General features: G+C 39.6%; 1 protein-coding gene across 2 annotated transcripts; it reads right to left on the bottom strand.

The window, feature by feature from the left end:
* Nucleotides 1-431: 431 nt before the first annotated feature.
* LOC147891437 (uncharacterized) lies at nt 432-4,033 on the bottom strand. 2 transcript variants are annotated; one of them, XM_087390000.1, is made up of 6 exons: nt 3,604-4,033; nt 3,378-3,463; nt 2,399-2,676; nt 2,027-2,120; nt 1,731-1,941; nt 432-703 (listed from the first exon to the last, which is right to left on the bottom strand). In XM_087390000.1, the coding sequence occupies exons 3-6, from the start codon at nt 2,642-2,644 to the stop codon at nt 613-615; spliced, it is 642 nt and encodes a 213-aa protein (XP_087246126.1). In that variant the 5' UTR covers nt 2,645-2,676; nt 3,378-3,463; nt 3,604-4,033; the 3' UTR covers nt 432-612. The 2 variants fall into 2 exon arrangements, with proteins under 2 accessions (XP_087246126.1, XP_087246127.1); XM_087390001.1 differs by lacking the exons at nt 3,378-3,463; nt 3,604-4,033 and adding an exon at nt 3,225-3,337.
* Between the last annotated feature and the right edge of the window lie 21,098 nt (nt 4,034-25,131).

The raw sequence follows: 25,131 nt of genomic DNA, 5'->3' as shown, positions 1-25,131 counted from the left end.
ATCTATCAGGCGTATCTATAGTTGCTTTGTCTTGTTTTGTGTGTGTGTGTGTGTGTGTGTGTGAAGAGAGAGAGAGAGAGAGAGAGAGAGAGAGAGAGAGAGAGAGTTATGATACTAACGACATATTATAGGTAGGTACAATCCTTCAAAAAATCTTAAATGTATGCTCAAGTCATTCACCATCTAAGGACCCCTTATAGCACATGCATTCAAGGGTACCCTCTACTTATAGATTTTTATAACCTATATATACACCCCTTATGTAATTTTGAGGTAATAAAAGTACACCATTTGCATGGAAAGGTTTGTTTTTAATTTAAAAACCCTTTATGTATATGTAATTCCCCAAGAAATGTAACCCTTGTACATCCTACCTTACATATTTTTTAGTGAGCTTCTTAGGAATATATGGCAAATGTTTTGTAATAAAGACAAATTTCATAGATTAATGTAAAGTAACATTGAGCACGTACGAAAAAACTTCCTAATATGAGATTTGACCATGGTATTATTGACATAGTCCCATCATGGTACCATTGATACAATCCATCTATATTTTATCCAAATTCATTGAATGCAACCAATAATTACTACTTTTTGCAACTGTTGATGTTATGGAAACTCAACCTCGATAGGTGAGCATTTCTCCCTTCGATATATAGACATGGTGTAGTATATCAGAACAAGTGTACCCATGCAAGATCTACATCACAATGGAATTTGCGTAAGAATCAATACAAATGAAAATATTGTGTACGATTAATAAAACATAAAGGAAATGCCATTGCTTTCTCTTACGGGTGAGGAAAATGGTGGTTGTTTAATTTGAATTTTCAAGTATGTAAAAACACCAAAAAAGACAAAATATATAGCAAGAGAATTTATCATTATTACTCTTTCTATGGGAAATTACAACTCTCTCTCTCTCTCTCTCTCTCTCTCTCTCTCTCTCTCTCTCTTTCCATGCGCTTGCATCTCGCTTGCATGTGGTTTTAGGAAAAAGGTGATGGCCAAAACTTCAAAGTATGGAAAAATACTTGAAGAAATTAAATTACAATATATTTTTACCTATTTAACCACACAATCACATCTTAGCAAATGCAAATAGTAGCTAAACCACAGTGAGAGATTTCCCCCCTCCATGGGCAACTAGGTGAGGCATACTAATTATTATGTCTTGGGAAGCCTGGCACACTCACAAGATATGTGTGGATTTGGATAGGGGCAAGCCATGTGATCAATCTAAAAGAAAAGAGAAAGAAAACAAAAGAAAAATGAGAGAACATGGAAACTTTAGATGGAGATCCACTAATTACAATCACATATGACATAACCAATAGCGTAAAAGATCCACTACTTACAATCACACATATTGACATAACCAATGGCGTAAAAAATATGTGATAATACACTAGACGTGCACACATGTAACAAAACAACTTTTTGATTCATAACTTGAGAGTAAAGTTTTCTATTACATCCTAAAGTCTCTCTCTCTCTCTCTCTCTCTCTCCATATATATAAATAAATACAAATACATATATCCTTTCTTTACACACATTGCACATGGTGTACACAACCCATCAGCATGCCTAAGCTCCTACATTCCAAATATTTGATAAGTGTGCATGTGGTGCTGAGAGACGTGCCTAGATGTGTGTGTGTCTCTCTCTCTCGCTCTCTCTTTCAATCAATCACAATTCGCTAGCCATGGGACAACATTTACTCACATGCTTGCGAAGAAGAGTAGAATGCTTTGGGGGTCCACGGTGGTCATGAAACGCTTCACTTGTCGCCGTCGCCCCTCTTTTGTAGGCTCTAAGTTCAAGAGCTCTCCTGCATTGTCTCTTAACTTGGGTGACAATGCGCGTGGTGCGAGCTTGCTTCGTGACCAAAACTTACTCAGCAACCACAACAGGGATGCGTTTTGGCGCTGTGACCCTGCACAGCCCAATTGACAAGCGATTAGGCTTTTCCTGCAATAGAGACTGCGAGAAACGGACTATAAAGAGGTAACTTTGCGCACCTTTTCTCGTATACTTATCGTCATCTGTTTCCACTTTGATTCGGACGGAAGAAGCCTTCTCGTCTCGAAAGGTATTTTTACGTGAAAACACTCTCTGCAGTGTTGGCATGCTGATTCATGAGTAAAAGACGTATCTGAAATCCTGGCTAACTCCAGTAATATAACTTGTCGAACGAAATATTGAAAAACGAGATGAATTTCATTAATGTGGACTGCCCTAATGGTGAGCGCGAATTGCAAGCTGAGAGAGAGAGAGAAGGATAACGATTGACAGATCCGTCTAGCCGATGTCCACCATTTTTATACAGGAAAAGTCGCTGTCGGAAGTTGGCACATTAATTCAATGTGCCAAGCTGAAAGAGCTTTACTTACAGAGAACTTAGTTGCTGACGGAGGGGCTTCAGCATTGAAGAAACTTTGTGAAGTTTCAGCCTCCGTAGCCGTTGGTCTGTTCGGATCTTCTGGTCCATTATAATGAAATCCCAGGTTACTGCCCGCTCCAAATTTCTGATCGCTTGGTTCTGGATGACGGCTTGCGGTATCGTCGGACACTACAAGAGCGACTATTTGATTCAAGTTTGATGGTGACGGATACGCTGCATGGTTTAGAGGCGACATTATGGTACTACCAATTCCGCAGCAGGGGTGTCCTGTAAATATTTCATATTTACCAATTTACAATCTCTCTCTCTTGCTTTCTTTACAATCTCTCCCCTCTCTCTCTCACAAACACATACTTTAGATGCGAACTTATGGTACTACCACTTATACGCAGCGGCGGTTTACAGTCTCTCTCTCTCTCACACACACACACACACTCTGTCTACAATCCTCGCGCGCAATGTGTTTATATTCAAGGTTTTATTATTTGATTGGCATTTTCGGGCCTAGAGACGTATTAAGCAAATCTCTCTTTCTGTCTCTCTCTTTGAGAAATCTCTTCACACACACACACGCAACATTGAAAGGATCGTTGTGCATGACTGAGAATTAAGGGCACAAAGAAAATTTAAAGAGAAGCATCCTTAATATAATTGACCGTCTGTTTCAACAGCCTTCAGCAGACGGATCACCACATATAGAGACCCCGTAGACAGTAATTCATTATTACGATTAAAGAAAACACTGCGCGCTCCCATGCATACACCTTAAATTTAACAACAAGATGTATGCAATTGAAGTGATGTGCAGTTGTTACCGCGAAATCTCTAGTGGAGAGGTCAAGGGACTAGAAGCCCGATTTGTGGAAGAAGCCTGTTGCACACTGTGTCTTAATAAAGCCTTTATCTATAAAATGGAAGATTGTTGCAAAAAACAGGAGATGGGCCCAGACAAGATGCGGAGATAATACCTAGCAGAAATACTCGTAATCAAGGCTAGTCAGTTCCTCGTCGACTAGAATGTCGTATTTCGGTATCGCTACGTGTAAACAGCGACCTGGAATTGGCAACTTATGTTAATGAATAGAATTTGAACACTACTTAACATCTTCTTCAGTATGACTATAGATAGAAAACGCTGATCCTAGGGGAAGGCATGCGCACAGAGAAGAAGTTCCGCTGGCATAATAAACTGACCTGGGATGTTAGAAAAAGAGATTGCAACCGAAAATTGTTGTCAAGGGCAGGCCTCGTTATAAGGCAGCGAAGGTAGAATATTAAAGCGGCAAGGAAAGGCGGTAGAGTCAAGAAAGGATCGTTCAGTGCCAAGCTGATTAATGGAGAAGGAAGATTTGATCGAGGAGATCAATGAGACTGGAGGGCGTGCAATGTAAAGCTGAACCGGAAATGAGTCGAAAGAAGCTGAATCAAGAAGCGAAGAGAAGAAAGAGAGAAAGAGAGAGAGAGAGACTAGAGAGACATGAGGTGATCGCAAGTAGCATGCCCGACAATCTATGCTGATTGTGCTCACGGGAATTAGGAGGGGGAGGTCAGAGGCGAGGTCAAGAAAAACCGTGAGGGCGTGTACTGAAGCAAGGCGTAGGGTGCAGGATGAACGGGCGGAGTCGAAAAGCTGACGGAGGGCAGAGGAGCGGTTCTTCAACCACACGGGACTATTTGAAGTTGAAACGCCCCAAGTGGCGGAGGACGTGGCGGCTTTTACCCTAACGCCAGCATCGCCGCCGCCTCGGTAGCTCCGTCCCCGTCACCTGGTCCTCCATGCTCGTGCGCTCCCCAACCCAACCCTCCCTGTTGCTCTGGGCCCTGCTTCTCTGTTACAGCTGCAAACCGGATTGGGTTGGGTTCGTTGAGATGCGACCGCGCCCGAAAAGTCTTGGTTCGCTGGTTGCGTTGCCATCTTGTCGATGAGGATTCCCGTTCTGTACCAACGCTTACTCAGGAAGAAATCTGGATGGGCAAAGCGTCCTCATTTCTACAGCGTCCTCATTTTATGTTTCGATTAATGACAAGGTGAATTTCATTCTAGAGATGGTGTGCGAAAAAGGAGTGAATTGAAAACGGAGAGAGAGAAGAGAAGAAGAAGAAGAAGAAGAAAAAGAGAGAGAGAGAGAGAGAGAGAGAGAGAGAGAGAGAGAGAAAGGGGGCTAGAAAGAGAGAAAAGAAGAAGAAGAGAGAGAGAGAGAGAGAGAGAGAGAGAGAGAGAGAGAGAAGGGGGAGAAATACATGGAGGATTTCAAGAGATGCAAATAGCAAGTGAAACTTAGCCCAATCATAACAAGGTGATCGGACCAATAGGCAAAGTTTGTTCCATAGATGATGTTGTGTGTGTTGTTATTTGTCCAAATATGGTCTATCGTGGATCCATATATAGTTGTTGTTGAACTCATTAATTGAGTCATATTTATTTGATACATAAATTCTTTTAGCATTTTTAGATGACTTGTTTCCTTTTGAAGTCTCCAATGATGTAAGTTATTATATTTGTGTTTTGTATGTTATATAATTCTTGCAAGCATTGAATAATGTTTTGTGGTTGCGAACTTGGATGTTTGTAGACATTAATTATTCTTATTTTTTAAGTTTGTTGTTGTTTTAAAAATTGTAAGTAAGCACTCATCTCCATCTTTTATTCTGTAATGACTTTCTTTTAGTTCCATTTCTTTTTTGTAGTATGGTGCTATTCCATATCCATCTTCTCTATGAATATATTGAAACCCTTGTAATTGTAGTATGTTGTTGTTTGTTGTATGTGTTTCTTGAAAGCATATTATGTTTGCTTCCATGAGGCTTTTTGTTGATAATATATTTTGCTTATGTATTCCAAACGACATTGTGTTTAGTGATTGGATATTGTTTTTTTTGTTTTTAAATGTTTGCCAATCTATTTGTTTAAATTGCCATGCTAATTCTTTTTGTAGTCTTTGTATATCTTGTAGTACATGAGTGTTGACTTTGATGTGTTTTTGTTCAATTTTGTTTAGTAAGTATAAGTTACTTGGGTCTCGTACCCTTGACAATGCCGTATATACTAATCCATGTGTTCTTATGTATGTTGGGTCAAATGCTAAGGAATCCAATGTTAGGCCTTGCAATCGATGAATTGTTCTAGCGGATGCTGGTTGGATTGGGAATTGTGTTCTTGTCACTATGTTTAGCCGGTTTTTCCCACTTGGAACTCCCTTTGTATTTGTGTGATTGATGTCCATGTTGATGGTATGTCTTCATAAATGTCTTTGTTCCTATAGCGTGTTTTTTGATCTGTAAAAAGTATCCAGACAATAGGCTTGTTTTTTGTGTTACTATATCCCATGAACAATCCATCTGCTCCATTTACTATTCCATCCAATATATCTAAGTTACTTGAGCAAATTTCGACAATCATTCCCTCTTTTAGGTGTATTTGGCACTGAAGCCCTGCTATGCATTTTGCATCACTTGGTATCTTTATTAATTTGATGCATGTGTTACGTTTTAAATTAGGTTTTCCTTCGAGGATGTTAAAAACCTCAGCATAGTGTTTATCTTTTAATACATTTGTATAGAATAAGTGTGAAGTGTGTTGTTTTCTTTTTGGTTGCCGCCAATGGTATTGGTCGTTTATAGTTGCAATATCATGTAGTGATTGTTTGCCTACTCGTATTTTGTTTAGTATTTAAATGTATTCTTTATGTTGTTGTGATCTCATTGGCTGCCTGAGCTCATAGTATTTAATGTGCTCTCTCCAAATGGTATTTGCTAGTGTCAGCTCTTCTGCTTTTTTTGAGAAAATCTAGCTGTCTTTGATTGGGCTTGCCTAGCAAAGATCCCCATAGAAAATGATGTCGACGCCTCCAAATGGCTCCAAATGGTTGTGTTTGATTTCACACATGCGCATGTCTATTGCTGTGAATGTGTTTTGGCCGACCAATGAAATCTCATCAATGACTAATAGTTCTAATTCTGCATATAGTGTTGCTAGTACTTGCATTTTTTTTGGAGATAAGCCTGTGTACTTTGTTATTAGTAACGACAGATGAAGTGCGGAGTGTATCGTAAACCCTCCAATGTTGTACGCCGCCTTGCCTATGCATACTAGTAGCAGGGCCCTTGGTTTGTCTATGTTGTTTGTTTGCTTGTGTGTGTAGTGTTGAAGTAGCATTTGCACTAGAAGCAGTAGTACATACGTTTTTCTCGCTCGTGCATTCCCTGAAAGAAATAGTTTGATTTGTTCTTTTAGTTTGGTTCTCTTCTGGTTCTCTTCTTTAGTGCAATGTCATTGACAAGGAGACATTGTTGGCAGTTTAGTTTCCAAATAGTTCTTGGTACTCCACATTTTTCATTATTTCGTACATTTTGCATGCTGTTGTACCAATTGTTTTCTTCTTTTTTGGTATCTGCATGTCCACGGCCAAATCATATTGTTGCAGTGTTGGTTGTTGTATTGTTGAGGATGACAATGTATCCGATTGAACGCTTGCTTTTATTTTTTCATTTAGTGGTAGTATGTTTTGGTTAAAGTTTGTTTTATTATTTTCTATTGCTACCTTGTTTAGCATGTAGAAGTCATGCCAATTACTGTCTAGTTTGTCTAGCTGGTGCTCTTTAAATGTAAACAGCAGGTACAACAAACAAAGTTCTCTATAGTGATTCTCTGGGTCCTTATTGTGGTTGTAGTTGTTGAAACGTATTATCCTTGGTTTTCTTTTTTTGGTTATTTTTTGTGTGGTTGTTTTGTAGTTACAACAAAAATCTACTAAGCAAATTTCGGTTATGGTACATGGTCTATTCTTATACTTTGCGATAATGTCATCGCAGAACACTCCAGTGTCGTCTGGGTGCATTTTCTCTAGCTGATTCCGTCGTTTCAGTAATAGAGTGTGTTCATCTGATTCACTTGTGTTGATGTATGTAAACTCCCTAGTGCTACTTGAAGTGGTAGGGAAAGTGCAATATAAACTACTTGTTAAGCGCTAATGTGTTGTGCATTAAGTATTGCATTTCCCATCCTCGGTACTCTTTCATTTGCAGGAGCTCCCATCTGGATGCACTGTGTTAAGGCATTGTTAACTGCAATCGTTGTTGCTTTGTCTACCTTTGCCATGTATGATGTACAATAAGCTGCAGCTCCATCGGGTTAAGTATGAATTACGTCGGTATTTGCATGCCATAGTGCTGATATCTTTGGATTGAAGTTCTTCATGTATGTCTTTGGGGTGGCGGCGCAAGTACACTGTCGGTTGCGTAGTCTTATATCACAGTGCACATATGTACTCACTTTCAATGAGCCCAAGTTCTTGCAAAAACGTTTCGAAGTTTAGATTCAATGTATTAGGTTCTTGTAGAGTCTTTGCATTTTTTTAAAAGTTGGCTGTATGTTGAACATCATTATTGTCGTTGGTGAGTGGCAAGCAAGATATTGCTTTCCCTCATTGGCGATTTGGGAAAGCCGAACCAACATAGTTTATTTCTCCTTAGACAGCCCTTTCTATGCTTGTGCGTTTGGATTTCTTTTTTGGGAAGATTTAGTAATGTGATGGCTGTTGTTACATACTAATCTATGAACTTTAGTATTTCTTCTGTTATGGAATTGATTAAAGATGGTGCACCCTTTATCCATAACAATCCATGGTCATGTTGGCTTCCTCTATTTTGAAACTTGATTACGAAGAAGTAGTATGTTACTTCTCCAATGATGGTGACATCCTTTTGAAGGAGTTGTTTTAGTGATTCAAACACCGCGGTGCACATAGTACCGTGATGTGGTTACGGGTTCAAAGCATATCAAGTCTCGTAACTATGCTGGGCTTTTTGAGTTTGCATTGTTGATTTTGGGTTACGTAGGTTTTTTACGCATTTGATGAATGGATCCCATAGCCTTTCTGCTGCTACTGATAGCATGATGAAGAACGATGGTGCACCCAATTGATGTATTAATATTGCAAAGAGGTTTTTCTTTAACTTATTTTTGTAGTCCATTGATATTCGCAAGCACACAAAGTCTCTGTACCTAATGTTTGATTGCAACATTCTCTCAATGTTTGTGTCAGCGACCACATGATCTTTAACACAGAGACTTCTCCCTTTTAGCTTTCCTTTACACATTCTTACCCATGTAGAGGACAATACTTGTCTTGTCATTATTTTCATTGCTTTAAAGAATAAGTTCTTGATTGATAGTGCAAATCTCTGGTCAATATTTTCTAATTCCCATTGTGCAATGCTTTGATATGATGTGGTCGCTGGAATTTTGTATTTTCTAGGTTGTCCATAAAACAAATTAGGAAATCCAAGCCCCTCACAGTACTTGTCTTTAAAGAAGCCTAGTGGGGAGAAACCCTCAAAAGGTGCAACATTGATAACTTTATCTTCTAAATCAATTACTTGCTGGCTTGTGTAAATTCCGTGCACCAAAGTGTCTGTATCTATGTCAACATCAGTTTCTTCTGGAATTTCATTGTTGCTGCTGTTGCTAATGTTCTTATAAAAATTATTTTGCAGCTCAACGGCGTGCTGGCACTAGCTTGAGTTTAACTTTATGTAGTTTTTCTCATATAACAGTGTTGGTAATAGCTCATTCAATGCACGCATTGTTAAGGACGGGCATTCGAGTCCGCACAGGTAGCTGTGATTATATTCCAGCTTGTGCTTTAAGGAAACCATGATTGTTGTGGTATCGTCAATAAAATGTGGCAGTAATGTTTGTGCCTTGTCTACTTCTGCAAAGACATTTACAATGCTTCCTCACATTCGATATTGCCCCTCATATGATAACTCAGATATTTGGGAGAATGGTATCCTAATTGATACAAGGCGAGCTTCGATGTTGTTTAATAATGATACATAATGTGTTTGCGTGGACATAGTCATGCTCGTACTATTAAATGTGGGAACTTGTTGTCTTTTAATTTGCTTGGAACAAAACCTATACAAATAGTGCCTACTATTTTTTGTTTCATATGAGATGATTTGATGTAACTATAGGAATTCCCTTTTATTGGTTGTCAGTGTTGTTAATTTTCTTTTGAATAATGATACATAATGTGTTTGCGTGGACATAGTCATGCTTGTACTATTAAATGTGGGAACTTGTTGTCTTTTAATTTGCTTGGAACAAAACCTATACAAACAGTGCCTGCTATTTTTTGTTTCATATGAGATGATTTGATGTAACTGTAGGAATTCCCTTTTATTGGTTGTTAGTGCTGTTAATTTTCTTTTGAAAGTAAGTGTTTTACAACAGACACATTCATATTGGGAGCTATCCCTAACTTTAATTTTGTATAGTTCATTTGCAGAGTGTCTTTGCCTCTGTTTCTTTGCATTTTCTCTTCCTAGTATGAGCAATTGTTTGTTTTGTGCTTGTTTTTGAGCTGTTACTAGACCGTGTTTTGTCCTTTTGGTTGGCCTGTGCTCGAACTCTGGATTGTTCACGTACGAAGTCGTCACGGTGCCTTTGAGCCTATAGACATATTGATTACCATGTCCCTTGCCGAATTTCGAAGAACTCTACTAAATAGGAACCATGGAGACTTTTTCCAATGTCATTGATGTTGCAATCGATGTGCATAACATGTTGAGCAATTCTTCGTACGTGTTGTTTGGAACAAACTGTTGAATGCACTTAATGATGTCTATGTTAAGTTCATTATGTTCATTAAGTGCTTTAGTTTATTAAGATCAAATTCGTGCAGCTGCTTTGCAAATTCTATGCTCATAACGAACATGATTTTATGCTTGTAACTCCAATATTCATGCAAGGAAAACACCAAAGACTTGATGAAAATGAAGGATCTTGCCAAGCAAATTCTTTCTAAAAGTCAATTTAAGGCACTCAAATCTTCTTTATTGCAATAACAAGGCAAGGGCAAGTACATCAAAAGCTTTGTGAGAGATCTCAACAACAGAAGCGGAATGGAAGAGAATGAGAGAAAGGGAGATCCAGATGAGAGCCACACAAGTTTTGGTGGGTGCAAAACACCCTAATCTTCTATGTCATCCATATATACGTGTGTGTGTGTGTGTGTGTGTGTGTGTTTGAGTATTGTACATAACCGGGGTTAAGGTATAGTGGCCTTTAACCCCCACAACCTCCCACTTAAAGGCCAATGTGCCTTTAAGGGAGAACAACCAATGAGCATACTATCCAATGCCCATCAATACACAACAATACTCAAACCGCTGACTAGGTAGACTCTTTGTCAGCATATCTACAGGGTTATCATTTGTATGAACCTTGACAAGCTCTATGCGCTTGTCCTCAAGTACCTCCCTGATAAAATGGTACCCGACCTCAATGTGTTTGGTCTTTGCATAAAAGGCCGGATTTCGTGCTAGTTGAATAGCACTCATGGAATCACTATGCAATGTCGGTACACCTGTATGAATCCCCAAATATCCCACTAGTCGATCAAGCCATATAGCCTCCTTGCAACCCTCTATGGCTACAACATACTCAACCTCTGTGGTAGACAAAGCAATGCACTTCTATGCGCGAGACATCCACGACACTGCACCACCTGCAAAGGTGAACACATAACCAGAAGTGGATCTCCTGCTATCCACATCTCATCCACATGCCCTACATAGTCTGAATCTGTGTACCCAAATACACGCATCTCTCCTCTGCCAAAGCAGATACACACCTCCTTGGTACCCTTCATGTACCTCATGATGCACTTAACTACCTCCCAATGCCTCTTTCCTAGATTAGACATATACCGGCTAACAACTCCCACTGCAAATGCAATGTTTGGTCTAGTAGCTATCATAGCATACATAAGACTCCCAACAGTTGATGCATAAGGAACCTTGGCCATCATGGCCCTCTCCTCATCTGATTTGGGACTATCTGCCTGACTCAGTTTCACATATGGAGGCAATGGAGTACTTACTTCCTTTCCCCCCTCCATATTGAAACACTGCAACACTTTTGTAACATACTCCTTCTATGAAAGCCAAAGGAGTTTCCTACTCCAATCACTCGTGATGCGCATACCAAGTATATGACATGCAGCTTGCAGGTCCCAAATCCTTCATGTCAAAGGCCTCATGCAACTTGGCCTTCAATGCATCAAGCTCATAAGTGTTCTTGCTAGCCAATAACATATCATCCACATAAAGTGCTAGGAGTATCAGGCTATTATCCTTAGCCATTTTAGTGTAGAGGCAGTTATCAATCTCACTTCTTCTGAAACCCTGGCATCAAATGAAAGCATCAAACTTGTGATACCATTCTCTAGGTGCTTGTTTAAGGCCAAAGAGACTCTTTTTCAGCTTGCATACCAAATGCTCTTTGCCCTTTTCTTCAAAGCCTTCTGGCTATACCATGTAAATTTCCTCATGCAAATCTCCATGCAAGAAAGTTGTCTCGATATCCATCTGCATAAGCTCCATATCCTCTGTTGCCAAAAGTCCAAGTACACATCTAAGTGTGGTCATCTTCACAACTGGAGAGAATATCTCATCAAAGTCCACACCCTTCTCTTGCTTGAACCCTTTAACAACCAAACGGGCCTTGTACTTAGGCACATCATCACTTGTGACCATCTTGTAGACTCATTTACATGGCAATGCTTTCTTTCCATGTGGCAAAGAAACCAAGTCCCAAGTCTTATTCTTTAAGAGTGAACTCACCTCTGATTGTATAGCATACTCCCACTTGCACTGATCCTCTCGCATCATAGCCTCTCTATAGCAAGAAAGCTCCCCGCAATCAGTAAGCATCACATAGTCTACCCCTGGAACAAATCTCTCAGGCAATCTAGACACTCTAGATGTTCTTCTCAAGGGCATTTTAGCTTGTTGTCTTGCCTGCATATCAGCCACATTTGGCTCATCATTGCCACCGATAGATGATCCTTCATTTGCCCTTGACCTGTGGGAGTACCTGGTGGCACCATTTTTTGCACATTCGTCAGTGCATGGATAGCTTGTTGTCTATCAACATATGCGGGTGGATTCACATCCCGGAAAGTGATTCTCTTCATTTCCACATCCCTCATGGGTGTCTTATGCATCTTCTTCTCATTGAAGACCACATCCTGGAACTTCCAAAGGTTTCTATAAGGTCTCTGCACATCAAGATGTAGTTAAAGACACCAAACGGAGCTTCTCCTTCCTCCCACAGAGCTATAGCAGCAGACTTTGGGCTCCAAGCTCGCACCCGCAGCTATCTGTAGTGAACAAAGCTATAGTAAACTAATAGCTGATCTAATCATAAAATCATCAACCAGAGGGATCGCTCGCCCGTGAAAAGCGTCGATTTTGAGCAAAAAAAATAGACTTCTTATTCTCCCTATGCTACTATGCTTGGCCACTAACCCACTAGAAGGATTTTGAAACTGAGATGCCCTTAGCTCGAAAGTAGCTAATCCGGCCTGAAGACTTCGTTCGCGGCTTCCTCACTATACGGTGTGGTTGTTTCAGTTTTATCCGTCTATTCGGGGGCCTTCATTTTTTGTGAAAAATTCTGAAATTTATTTTTCAAAAAGTTTCGGGCTCAGCTAGAACAGAGATCTCAACAACGGAAGCGGAACGGAAGAGGGTGAGAGAAAGGGAGAGCCAAAAGAGAGAGCCACACAAGACTTGGTGGGTGCAAAACACCCTAATCTTCTATGTCATCCATATAGAGTCCATATATATATGTGTTTGAGTATTGTACATAACTGGGGTTAAGGTACAGTGGCCTTTAACCCCCAAACTTTGCGGGTAAGACAATCCAAAATGAAGGCATAAACGCCTCTCTCACACAGTCAAAACTAACATTTTTTCAATGCTATCACTCAACATCAAAGGCTATGATGTGACCAAAACTATTTATGGTAAAGTAGTCGGTGGGCTTAAGCTCTAGAAGCATTGAACGGACACGTACAATGTTGTCATCATAGAGTGCTACGAATGGAACTTCTAGGCATAACACATCATCAACATGCGATCCTCTAATTTGTACTACAATATGCAAGCCATCTTCCATAAGAATTCCACCCTTCAAAGATGTTGTGCATACAACTGCATGTGGCGAATTACATGTGAGGCAAAAAGGCCTGGCTGGATCTCTGCTGATGTGACTTCCAGAGCATACAAAGCAAATGTAATCTACTAGTTGACCATTTAAAGCAGTGAAATGTAAAATACCATGCACCTGTCAAGAAAGTAATATGGATTAAGGTGTGAAGCAAAAGAATACAATGGCATTCACAAAAACAAATCAAATATTATCCTTCGACCATATCCTAGTCCAGAGACTTGGTTGATGAAGACTTTCTGTAGTTCCTCCCTTTAATTGCCTTCGGGAACATCTCCCAAGATTGTGAAGTCAAAGACACACAATGAATCACGAGCATGCATATATGAGATGTTTCTGAGTGTGCATGGCTATGCTATTGTCATGGAATTCTTGAATAAGCTGTGCTTGTACATTCCTACGCTCGTTCACAAGGGTTAACTACTCAAAGAAAATATATTAGCAAAGCAAAATGGCATTAATTTCTTTACGGGAGGAACATAGTAAGAAAGAACACACAAGTGCCAATGAAAAACTAGAAGTAGTTCAATGAACGTACGACTGCTCTATCTTCGTTCCAAGGTCCATCCGCAATAATAATTTGATCATTGGAGCCACCCTTTGAGTCAACCTTGATCACGACAAAGGCAATCGTCCCAACAACACTAGAAATATTACCTAAACCAGACTTTATAGTCGATGAAGCAGGCAAGGGAAATATAATGCAATAATTGTCTCTAGAAGAAATGCACTAGTACCCTCAAAAGGCTCCCCACGGATCACTGCAGTGGTGGCATTGATGTGTAGGGAGTAGCTTGTTGTCCCACCCTCCCTAATGGCCTTTGGTAGCATAGTCGCTCCCTCAATGCAATAGAAATAGTCAAGCTCTAAGTACTCTCTATATTGTTCCACAAATACATGAGGAACAACAAGAGTTATGGTATCACAGTTGTGGCGAGATCAGTTAGATCGGCACAAATGCATATGGGGTAATTTGGATTTTGTGCTCTAAATGTGCCATACTTAGCTAATATCTTGCACTCAAAAGCAAAATGATGTCGTATGAACTCAAATAGTAGGTCTATAAATAGTGTGGGAAGTGAGTTTCCTTCACCAACAAAGTTTTCACCCAAAGGCACAATGGGACCAACACTATATTGGCTACTATGTAGAGGAGGTGTATTGGATTAAAGCTAATGATACAATCAAGGTATCAATTGAAACTGAGAAAGTAGTGGACTTTGTAAAGTTCAACATTGGAAGCATTGTTACATTCATTGGTCGTCATAACAAAGGAAGACTGGGTGTCATCAAGCATCATGAGGAGCATAAGTGAAGTTTTGAATTAATTTTTGTACAAAAGGTAGGTGGAGAAGTGGGATCCATGAGGTCATACAAGTAGACCATCTACAATCTCCTCATCTACACAATACATATGCATCGTCTTTTTGTGGAATGCTATGTTGTGGGATGAATTGTTGGATTTTTCCAACATGCGAAAAGTTGGGTGAAGACAATTCTTGGGAGTACTATGGTAGATATATACAGTAAATGATAAGCCCTTTTTCTTGCAGCTACTACTAGTGGCACTACCCTAGCTCCATTGCCCCTCCATTGGGCCATATAAACTAGCCCATATGCCTCCCCATAGAGGTTATGTGCAGCCCCATTTGTTGGCAGCATCATCATAGTCCCCACATGGGTAGATCTGCACTAAAGGGTGTGTTTATATGTTTGCTACAAGAGCAATCACATAGTCAAGCTCCAAACAATGTGTTGCTCTTTCCTCTAAAAATGGCAAGTACATTGGAGCATGTCACACCACCAAAGACAACATACATGGCTTCAAAATTTGATGCTAATTCATTATCTTGAGAATGCAAGTTGCAAGCAGTAATGGGCATACCTATGTATTGAGGTTGGTAGGGAGTGTTGATATACTTATTGGCATTGCATACATTGTCTACTCAAATTCAGTTAAAACATTGTATTATTTGTTACTTGATATCTTCCTGATTGATACTTTTTGGGGTTATGTGGTAGTCGGCCACAATTTTAAAAAAATAAGAGAAGCATTTATTTCGACAGGGGGGATGATGCAGATGGATGCACAAAGATTGGTTTGCTAGGAGAGGTTGCAAGCTAAGATTTCTTTCCCTTTTTATATTCTTTATTATACGCATGTGTGTGTGTGTGTCTTTGTGTGTGTGTATAACTCATTTCTATTGAAGTACATTTTCTATTAAAATTGGAAACAAAGTACAATGAAGTCCTTAAATCAGCTAGCTCTCCCTGTGTAAGAGTTGTAACTCTTCTCTTTTTATGGAATGCTATGTTGTGGGATGAATTGTTGGATATATTTCCAATATGCAGAAAGTCGGGTGTGAAGACAATTCTTGGGAGTACTATGGTAGATATATACAGTAAATGGTAAGGCCTTTCTCTTGCAGCTACTGCTAGGTTCTACCCCAACTCCATTGCCCCTCCATTGGGCCACATAAACCAGTCCATATGCCTCCCCATAGAGGTTATGTGCAGCCCCATTTGTTGGCAACATCATCATAATCCCCACATGGCAAATGTTCCCTAAAGGGTGTGTTTATCTATTTGCTACAAGAGAAATCACATAGTCAAGCTCCAAATAATGTCTTGCTCTTTCCCCTAAAAATGGCAAGTACATTGGAGCATGTCACACCACCAAAGACAACATACATGGCTTCAAAATTTGCTACTAATTCATTATCTTGAAAGTGTTTAGTAGCATATACAAAGCTGACTATGCTAAACACAGTTTTGGTCAAACATAGGGTCTTTGGGTAAAGATACTTCATGTATGTGAGGACACTGGAGGATGGGAGAGTAGAGGGAGAGGTCGAATTCAAAGATGAAGAGGAGGAAACTCAGCAGAAAAAGCTTTTGCAAGTCAAAAGGCAATCTATTGTTGCCTCCATGCTCTACTCTTCTCTACCCCTCCTACTTCTAAGAAATGTTATTTGCTCTTGCCCCTCCAAGCCATGAACTTTTAGCTCCCCATGAGGTCCTCAAATATTCCTATGCCCCCAACTAGCCTCCTAGACCTATTCATCGGAACCCTTGATCATGTTCTCAGTGACTTTGCCTTTGATGTTGAAAACCTTTAATATAACAAATTCCAAAGGTTTAGGGTGTTTAGAGAAGGAATGTGAGGACCTTACTAAGGTTGAGGAGGGAATGAAGGTAGATAATATAGCATTCATGGGTCTATACAAGGTAGCAGTACTTATGTGCTAAGAAAATTAATCCACTCTATGTTTATTATTTTGTAGTACAGATTGTGAGTATGTTAGTTGCACAATTTAGAAATTGTAACACTTGCAAGATAGGGAAATTACATTGCCATTTAATCATCCACTGCAAGATAGGGAAATGAAATTGCCATTTACTCATCCACTATAGGGATGCATATTCGGTGTATTTTTTAGCATCTAATCATTAAATTCATATGTGTCCTTCAATTTGATATGCAATCAAACAATCGATTCAACACATATATTGGAGTACATCTCTATGCTGTGAGTTTAGTGCATTCTCTCTCTCTCTCTCTAGAGTTTTCAAACTATATCATAGTTGAGTTGTCTCAATTTCTAAATCCTCGAGTCTGATCCAATTAGACAATTGAGTGAATACATCCCTGAAAAGGATTTTGTATTTTGTTTTGGATGCAGTTGCAGAGATGACTTCTATCACTATTCCAAATGTTGAAGAGGCAACTTTTTAGTGTTAGGGAGTCATCCTTCCGTGAATGGCGAAGCCTTCGTGCATTGAAGCGAATTGCAAGGGCTCATACTTCTGTAGTTTTTGACATTGTGTTATTGACCTTTCGTGAGCCGCAAATCCTTCATGCGACAAAAGCAGTGAGGGCAGAGACTTCCACCCATGGAGCAAATCAAGCACCCAAGTTGCCTTCAAGACAAAATGCTATTGCTATTGCAAGGCATTTTAATCCCAACCGTGCGCATCGCTCTATTGTTATAACGAAACTACTTGGAAGGGGGGACCCGACTTCAAGCCTTGTGACCGAACGTGCAAGTAGGAGGTTATCAACTTTGAGGCAATACGATCTCTCTACTGAACATCGTTTGAAATCAATTCAAGACGTGTGAGAGTAATAAAGATCTAAGTGCCATGAACATGAGATACTTGACCTCTTTATGGACAAAAGTCCATTTGGATGGTGGTGCAGTAGCAGGAGACATGGGGGGATCCTCTGGAACCCTCATTGCAAGGATTGCTAAAATTGAGAGCAGTGTGAAGGATACCAATCAGTGCATGCAACAACTTCTGGGGAGATGTGGAGAAGGGTTAGTTGTGTGAGTAGACTACAAGTTAATAAGCTGAAAGAACAAGTTCATTGACTATCTACTGAGGTGTTAGCATTTAAAGTGGGTTTAAATAGGTTAACCACTTTGATGACCAGAATGAGTCGTAGACTAGAGCAGGTTGCAAGCCATGAAAATTGAGATACTTTGTATTGCTTTTTGTATAGGTTAACCACTTTGATGACCAAAATGAGTCGTAGACTAGAGTAGGTTGCAAGCCATGAAAATTGAGATACTCTGTATTGCTTTTTAAATAGGTTAACCACTTTGCAAGCTATGAAAATTGAGATACTCTGTATTGCTTTTTGTAAAGGATCCCAAAATCCTTCTATGAGGTTCTCATACTTTGGTCAATTTAAAGTTATTTAGCAAGGGAAGTTCATTTGTGTCCATGTTGCAAATGTCTTTATTTAGTTTTTGTTTGTTTGAATGATAATTTTAAGCTTCTCGGTGTCGTTTAAAGTAGATTTATGGTGTTGAAAGTTAGATTAATTTCATATTTGAATTATGGAGATGGATTGTTCCTTGCTATTTTTGTTTTGTTTACGAGTGGCCTGATCCATCTACGATGGGTTAGAGACCCGCTCTGCTGGGTCTCAATGTGGGATGTTAAAATGCCTTTGATTTGAAGACCCCCTCCACCATAGATATAGATGTGTGTGTGTGCATACATACAAAGAATGGGAGATAGAAATATGTATATAAACTCCATGGTATTCATATATGAAAACTATAGGTAGCTAATTATATTTTCTAAGAATTTCAAATTTTTATAGTGCTCCAAAAAATCTTTTAAAAACTCTTTTTGCCTCCTAAAAATCATCCTTTCGCCATGCGATACTCTTCTTTTCTTGGGACATGGAACTACCCTTTCCCCGACACATGGCAGGTTTAAAATAAGAAAAGATGTAAGATAGAAGAAAACTAAGAACATGCCCTAGAACTATTGAATGGTTTTCAATCCACGCAATGAAGTCTTATCCTTCAAACATCCTCATATAAGGAATGAGGATTTTATATAAGGAATGACAATTTAATTATTGTGAGAATATCATGCAACATTTTTAATATGTTTTTAAAAAAAGTGTTTTTTGACATATTTTACATAATTATATTTTTAATATTCTTGGATAATAATATTTTAAAAATGTTTTCAATGTGGAGAGAGAGAAAGAGAGAGAGAGAGAGAGAGAGAGAGAGAGAGAGAGATAGAGAGAGAGAGAGAGAGAGAGATTTAAGATGTTTTTAAGATTATAATTTTACATACTTTTCGATAGTCATTTTTACATATTTTAGTTAAATACTCATCATGCATGGAGGTGGGTTAATGGGTCATGCATTAGAGATTTAAGTAAAAGAGAGCATGGTCTTCTTATAGGTTATTCTTGAAACTCAACAAAAGGGATATTGAAGTTTTGGATTAACACGACAAACTTTCAACAATAAACTTTCAAGCACAAACTTTTCCTTGGTAGGGAGTTTAAGTTTTTGGCCCTCCCTATTTTGTTACATTTTTCACAGCAAAGTAGCATTTCTAACCCAATATTCGATTGTGTGTTTGTATGCATTCCAAGGAGCAATGTAGGGTCAAAGGAACAATAGAATTGAGATTAGGGAGAATGAATTTTTCTTTTACATTTGCACAATGTTTGGGTGGTGGTTAATGTACACGTTTGTAGGGTTAGATGATGGTGATTAGAGAAAAACCTATTATGCTAGGAAGAGAGAGAGGGAATGCTATTTCAAAGTACGTGTGTGGTAATGTTAGAACATTCACTTGGTTTAAGTACACAATTTAGGAAATTACACTTCCATTTATAAAAGCAATTAGAGAGCTTGAGACATTTTATGAAAAAGGAAGCACTTGAACTCTAGACATTGTATAAAGACTCACTCCTATCATACTTAAATAATAATAATTGGAGAGAATTTCTTTGATGGAGGGGGGGGGGGGAGAGAGAGAGAGAGAGAGAGAGAGAGAGAGAGAGAGAGAGAGAGAGAGATGAATATTTGCCATGACTCATTGCACAAAATAATTCATGTCTCCAATACATGATTCGTTGCATGCATGCTTTAAACTAATGCATATACAGTTCGATGGATTTTTCTTTTTTTGGTAGGTGCCCCATCCAGTAGTTGTTAGCTCACGAGGTGTGTAGACCACCACCACCTCCCGTGCGTTACTTTTGTTCACTCAGGTAGGTGATACTTTTTCCTTGCCATTTGGAAATTCTTTGATTCTTTTGCATATGGTCCAATGTATTTATGTTTCAACACAAAAAATAAAATAAAATCGTTCTCTTTTAAAATTTAACGGAGAATTGAATTCTTTTCTTTTCTGGGGCACATTGTGTAAAGCCGCAGAGGATGCCACATGTCGACACATCAAGTGACGTGTCAGGTGTGGGGGTCCCACTCTCTGTCCTATAGCCATGCTATAGCCTCTCTCTCTCCCAAGGAGTCCCAATAGGGATGGGAGAGAGGGGTTCAACCACCTTATTGTATGCAGGACCCATCAATCCCCCACATTGCCTATGGGATTAGTAAGCCACTATACATGTGTCACAAGCACCTCCATGAGCCCATATGTCATATTCTTACCATTAGCCACAAACCACAAAAGGGGGCACCAAAGGAGATTAGCCCATTTCCAACACTCCCCATGGGCTAAGCACCTTGAAAGGTGAGCCAACCAAACCAAAGGGCAACCCAACCACAAATCGTGGTACACAAAGCTGCACAGGGTAGGACAAATCAAAGTCCTCCCAAAGTGCCAAACACGTGTCACCACCAAATGTAGCCAGCCAGCCCCGTAAGTGCATGTGAGTTGCCACTGCCAAAATCATCGCACTGAAAATTGCACCGTGAATCAACTCTCCATGGAGACATCACTCTCAATGCCCATCATGTAGATCACGACCCTCTACACAACACTAGTCTACTAAATATTCCACCATGGGTCACCACTTCTCGAGGCGTGCACAGCCGTGAAGATCTGAAGCTACATCAATCACGTGAGAGCGGCCAAGCTACTTTGATACCATGTAAAGATGTAGATGATGCCATGTATCCACCAAGGGGAGCGTTGGGTGTGGAGGTCCCACTCCTCATTCGATACCCATGCTATAGCCTCTCTCTCTCCCAAAAAGTCTCGGGAGGGATGAGAGAGAGGGGTTCAACCACCTTATTATATGCAGGGCCCATCTAAGGGGTTCAACCACCTAAGGGGGTCCAATTTTTCATAGGATTGAATTACAACAAAGCAACCTCCACAATAATCTAGCCTATGAAGAATGAGCTTAGAATTGTGGCTTCCTAGGGGATAATTCCACAGTATAGGGTTAGGTTAAATCATATAATTTCATGAATTTTATTTGTTTATGTATCTCATAAACTAAGATTGATTATGTTGTCACTGGCGTTATCAAACATGTTAGGTAGATAAACTTGCATAAGACAACCAAAAGCATATTGCATATGTGATGTAGAGAGAGAGAGAGATAGAGAGAGAGAGAGATGGAGAATGAGATATATATAGTTGTGTTTGTAAACAAAAGATGGCAAAAGAAATAGAAGAGAGGTTACATTCACTAAGGTCTCATAGGAGAAGATTATTGGATTCAATGCGGATGGCCCATCATGTTCATGGTAGACAAAGAACACTGTTGAAAACACAAGGTACTAGGGTCATGTGGATTATCGAGGAATCTATGGGTGTAGAAGTTGGTTAATCCAAACTACAGAATTAGATGCATGGACATAGTGGTCTAGCATGCAATGTAGGAAATTCAAGGGGCCTCCATACAATAAATTTATTGCATTCAGCACATGAGGCACGTCGTAGAGTTGTTAGACAAAAAAAAATGTCTAGAAATCAGGGTGTTAGAAACATGAGAGTAACTATGGAGTACATGAGTACAGGGTTTAGGGATAGGGATAGGGATCATAACCAAGTTAGGAACACAATAGTGAAGAACAAAACATTATGGTCACTACAATTGGTAGCGTGGGAGAGTAGCTACATGCAAGAAGGGATTCTTTCCATTTGGGATTAGGAGAATATACATCCCTCCCTGATGTTCCATTGAATGTGCATCAATATGATTGTGGAAGAAATGTAATGGATACCTTAGCAATATGTAATGTGCATCAACATTCTGTCGGTCAAATAAATGTAATAGATACTCCAGTAATAAGTACACCTGCTCAAATAGCTCCAACCAGGGCCCCTAATCATTTGAGAGCACAAGAACATCTTGTTGGCAATAGGGATGTGGTTTTAGGTGTGGGGGGGAAGCCTCTCAATCTTGCATCGATTTCCATTAAGGAATGACATAGAGCACCCATCTTTATATTCACTGGTTTTCAGTGCTCCTGCTATTCATTCACTTGGATCCATGAATCATACATGCAATCTTTGCCATGCTCAACTGTGGAAACAAGAGACATGATTAAATATGCATCGGATTGTGGGGGAAGCATTGTTGCAAAGTTGGTCGTGTGTCGTTGTTGCCATTTGAAGGACCGCCCGAGATTTTGAAAGTTCTTCTACATGGAAATGATGCCAATAACAAACTATCTAAGAAGTCAATTAGGGCATATAACAATTTGATGGAATTTGTTTTATTGGGAGCCCTGGTTCGCTAGTAATGGGGGTATACCAAACTTTCATGTCCATGGCAGTGTGTACCACTAGGTTGGGAATTTGTTGCTTGATGAGGCTAGGCAAGAGATGCCATGTTTTGCACAATTGTATGTTTATGATACAGATCATGAACTGCAAAACCATTGAATGGGATGCTTGGTTTGGATCCAGGCGTTTTGGAGTTGCTGCAAAGGATGATGCATGAGTGCAATCCATATGCCCGTGCATTGATAATTGTGGGACAAGTGCTGAGAACAAATCCACATGCAAACTTGAGGATGGTCATTTGTGAGAGCCGTTCAGCCTCAAGGCAATACTTGGCTCCTACAGCTAGCGAGGTTGCTGCCATCATGCTAGGACAAGGGGATGACTTTGATGTCGGGCACTGGGACATTCAGATTTCAAGCCGTGATGGGGTTGTCACTAGAATATCTAATTTGCATCGATCATATATGCCACCCATGTATGTTCTTTTGTTTCCTCGAGGTGAGGATGGTTGGCATCTATACAGTGATGTTCCTAATCACATACCATTGCATGAGATACAGGGACAAAGATGTGTCACCTAGAGAGAGTACTACGCATACCGTTACGCATACCGTTTGCAAGTGAGATCTGATACAAATGCATGTCTTCTACATGGGGGGAGATTACTACAGCAATACATTGTTGATGCATGTAGTATCATAGAAGATTCCAAGATGGTATGGATACACAACAATCAAGCCTCTTTGTGTGCATAAGTCTATCAAGGATTGATGGACATGGTAAATGCGCAAGCACTATACTAGGTAATGTTGCAGGGTGTAGAGTTGTGCTCCCATCTTCTTTTATGAGAGGGTCTCGATATATGTGTCAGCTCTACTTGGATGCAATGGCGATTGTGAGAAAAAAGGGAATATCAGATTTATTTATCACATTCACCTGCAATCCAAAATGATCAAAAATATCTGAAGGGTTGTTGCTAGGACAAACTGCACAAGATCAGCTAGATTTGACAACTCGTGTTTTTTATGAAAAACATAAGGATATTATGCAATCGATCAAAAAGATAATTTGTTTGGGAAGGTATCTGGATACATATGTGTGATTGAGTTCCAAAAGAGAGGTCTTCCGCACTCCATATACTATTAATTTTAGAAGGTGCCTTTAAACCTGTGGAGATCAGTCACTATGATCGCTTGGTGTGTGCAGAGTTACCAGATAAAACATTGCTCCTAGAGTTGCATAAGATTATTGGACAATGCAATCTCCATGGCCCATGTGTTGCAATAAATATCTCTGCAGATTGCATGGTTGAAAGCAAATGCATTCGTCGCTATCCACATGCATTCTCTCAGTCTACTGTGGTTGGCAATGATGGGTATCCTATTTACATGCGTCACAATGATGGTAGGAAGATACGGGTGAAAGGGGTGCAGTAGATAATCGTTGGATCGTGCCATTTAATCCTTTAATGTCCCCTAAGTACAAGGCACACGTAAATGTGGAAATTTGCTCCACTATTACTGCAGTTAAGTATTTATACAAGTATGTATACAAGGGCCATGATAGGTCAATCATTAGGATGCAGCTAAATCATGTGGAAGGACAAGGGCAATTGCACGACCTAGTCAATGCTGGCATTAATGAGATCAGTAGTTACCTAGATGCACATTATGTGTCAGCATCAGAAGCATGTTGGCGGATTTATGAGTATGCCATGCATGATGAAAAAACAAACATGCAAAGGTTGCAGGTCCATCTTCCAATGTGCAATAACATCATATTTCGAGATGATGATGATTTGCAAAATGTAGTTGATTGAGAACAAAGTCAGAAGACTACTCTAACATAATGGTTCACTTACAATCAATTACAAAATGATGCAAGTGACTTGTTGTATGGTGACTTGCCATGCGAGTTGGTCTCGAACAAGAGTAGTAAGCAGTGGATTAGAAGAAAGAGAGGCAATAGCATTGGCCGAATGTACAATATTTCTTCATCAGCTGTTGTTGAGCTCTACTTCATGCATATGTTGCTTAATGTGTGTAGAGGTTGCAAGTGTTTTGATGACCTTCGTACTTTTGATAGGCAAGTCTATCCTACTTTCAAGGCAACATGCATAACTAGGGGTTTGTTGGAAAGTGATGACGAATGGTTTGTGTGTATGTAAGAGGCCGTGCTCTATCAAAATAGCGTCCAGTTGAGACACTTGTTTGCCACAATTTTTGTTTTCTGCAAGCCAATGTCTCCTAGTGTTTTGTGGGATAGATTTGCTGCTGATGAGTTTTCAGATGATTTTTTCCACGCATTGGAATTAAGTATGGGGAATTTAATTGGTCATCGTGCCTTGGCAAGAAAGAAGGCTATATTGCAGTTAGAGCTGCAGTTAGAGCACATTCTTCAACAACATGGGTGAAGGTTATTAGAGTTTGATGGAATGCCTATTGTTGATAGATCATCTCTATCAGAAGCTACAAATGGCTTATTCCAAGAAGAAAGAATGTTTGATGTTGTGAAAGAAGCACAAACTGGAAGTCAAATCATACAAATTCCTATTCCAAAAGAGTTTTAGTTTTATTTAAGTGAATTTAACCTAAAGTAGAATGGGTTCAACTTCCTTTCGACATGTGGAGAAGGCAATTTCCTATTTGATTGGCATTCAACATGACAATCAACAAGACACAAGGCCAAACATTGTCTGCTCCTGGCCCACGGTGGTGCCTCGGGCTCTCGAG

This window comes from Dipteris shenzhenensis, chromosome 18, assembly GCF_047967505.1.
Source record: "Dipteris shenzhenensis isolate YYH24624 ecotype China chromosome 18, Dip_SZ_1.0, whole genome shotgun sequence".
NCBI classification, from domain to species: Eukaryota; Viridiplantae; Streptophyta; class Polypodiopsida; order Gleicheniales; family Dipteridaceae; genus Dipteris; species Dipteris shenzhenensis.
The sequence above is the reverse complement of the archived record's forward strand: the minus strand, read 5'-3'. Positions and strand labels throughout refer to the sequence as shown.

Coding starts and splice junctions, on each gene's coding strand:
- LOC147891437 (XM_087390000.1), bottom strand. CDS start 2,644: ATGTCGCCTCTAAACCATGCAGCGTATCCGTCACCATCAAACTTGAAT. Junction 2,121..2,398: donor CGTCAGCAACTAAGTTCTCT/GTAAGTAAAGCT, acceptor CCAACACTGCAG/AGAGTGTTTTCACGTAAAAA. Junction 704..1,730: donor CTACTCTTCTTCGCAAGCAT/GTGAGTAAATGT, acceptor ATTGTGATGTAG/ATCTTGCATGGGTACACTTG.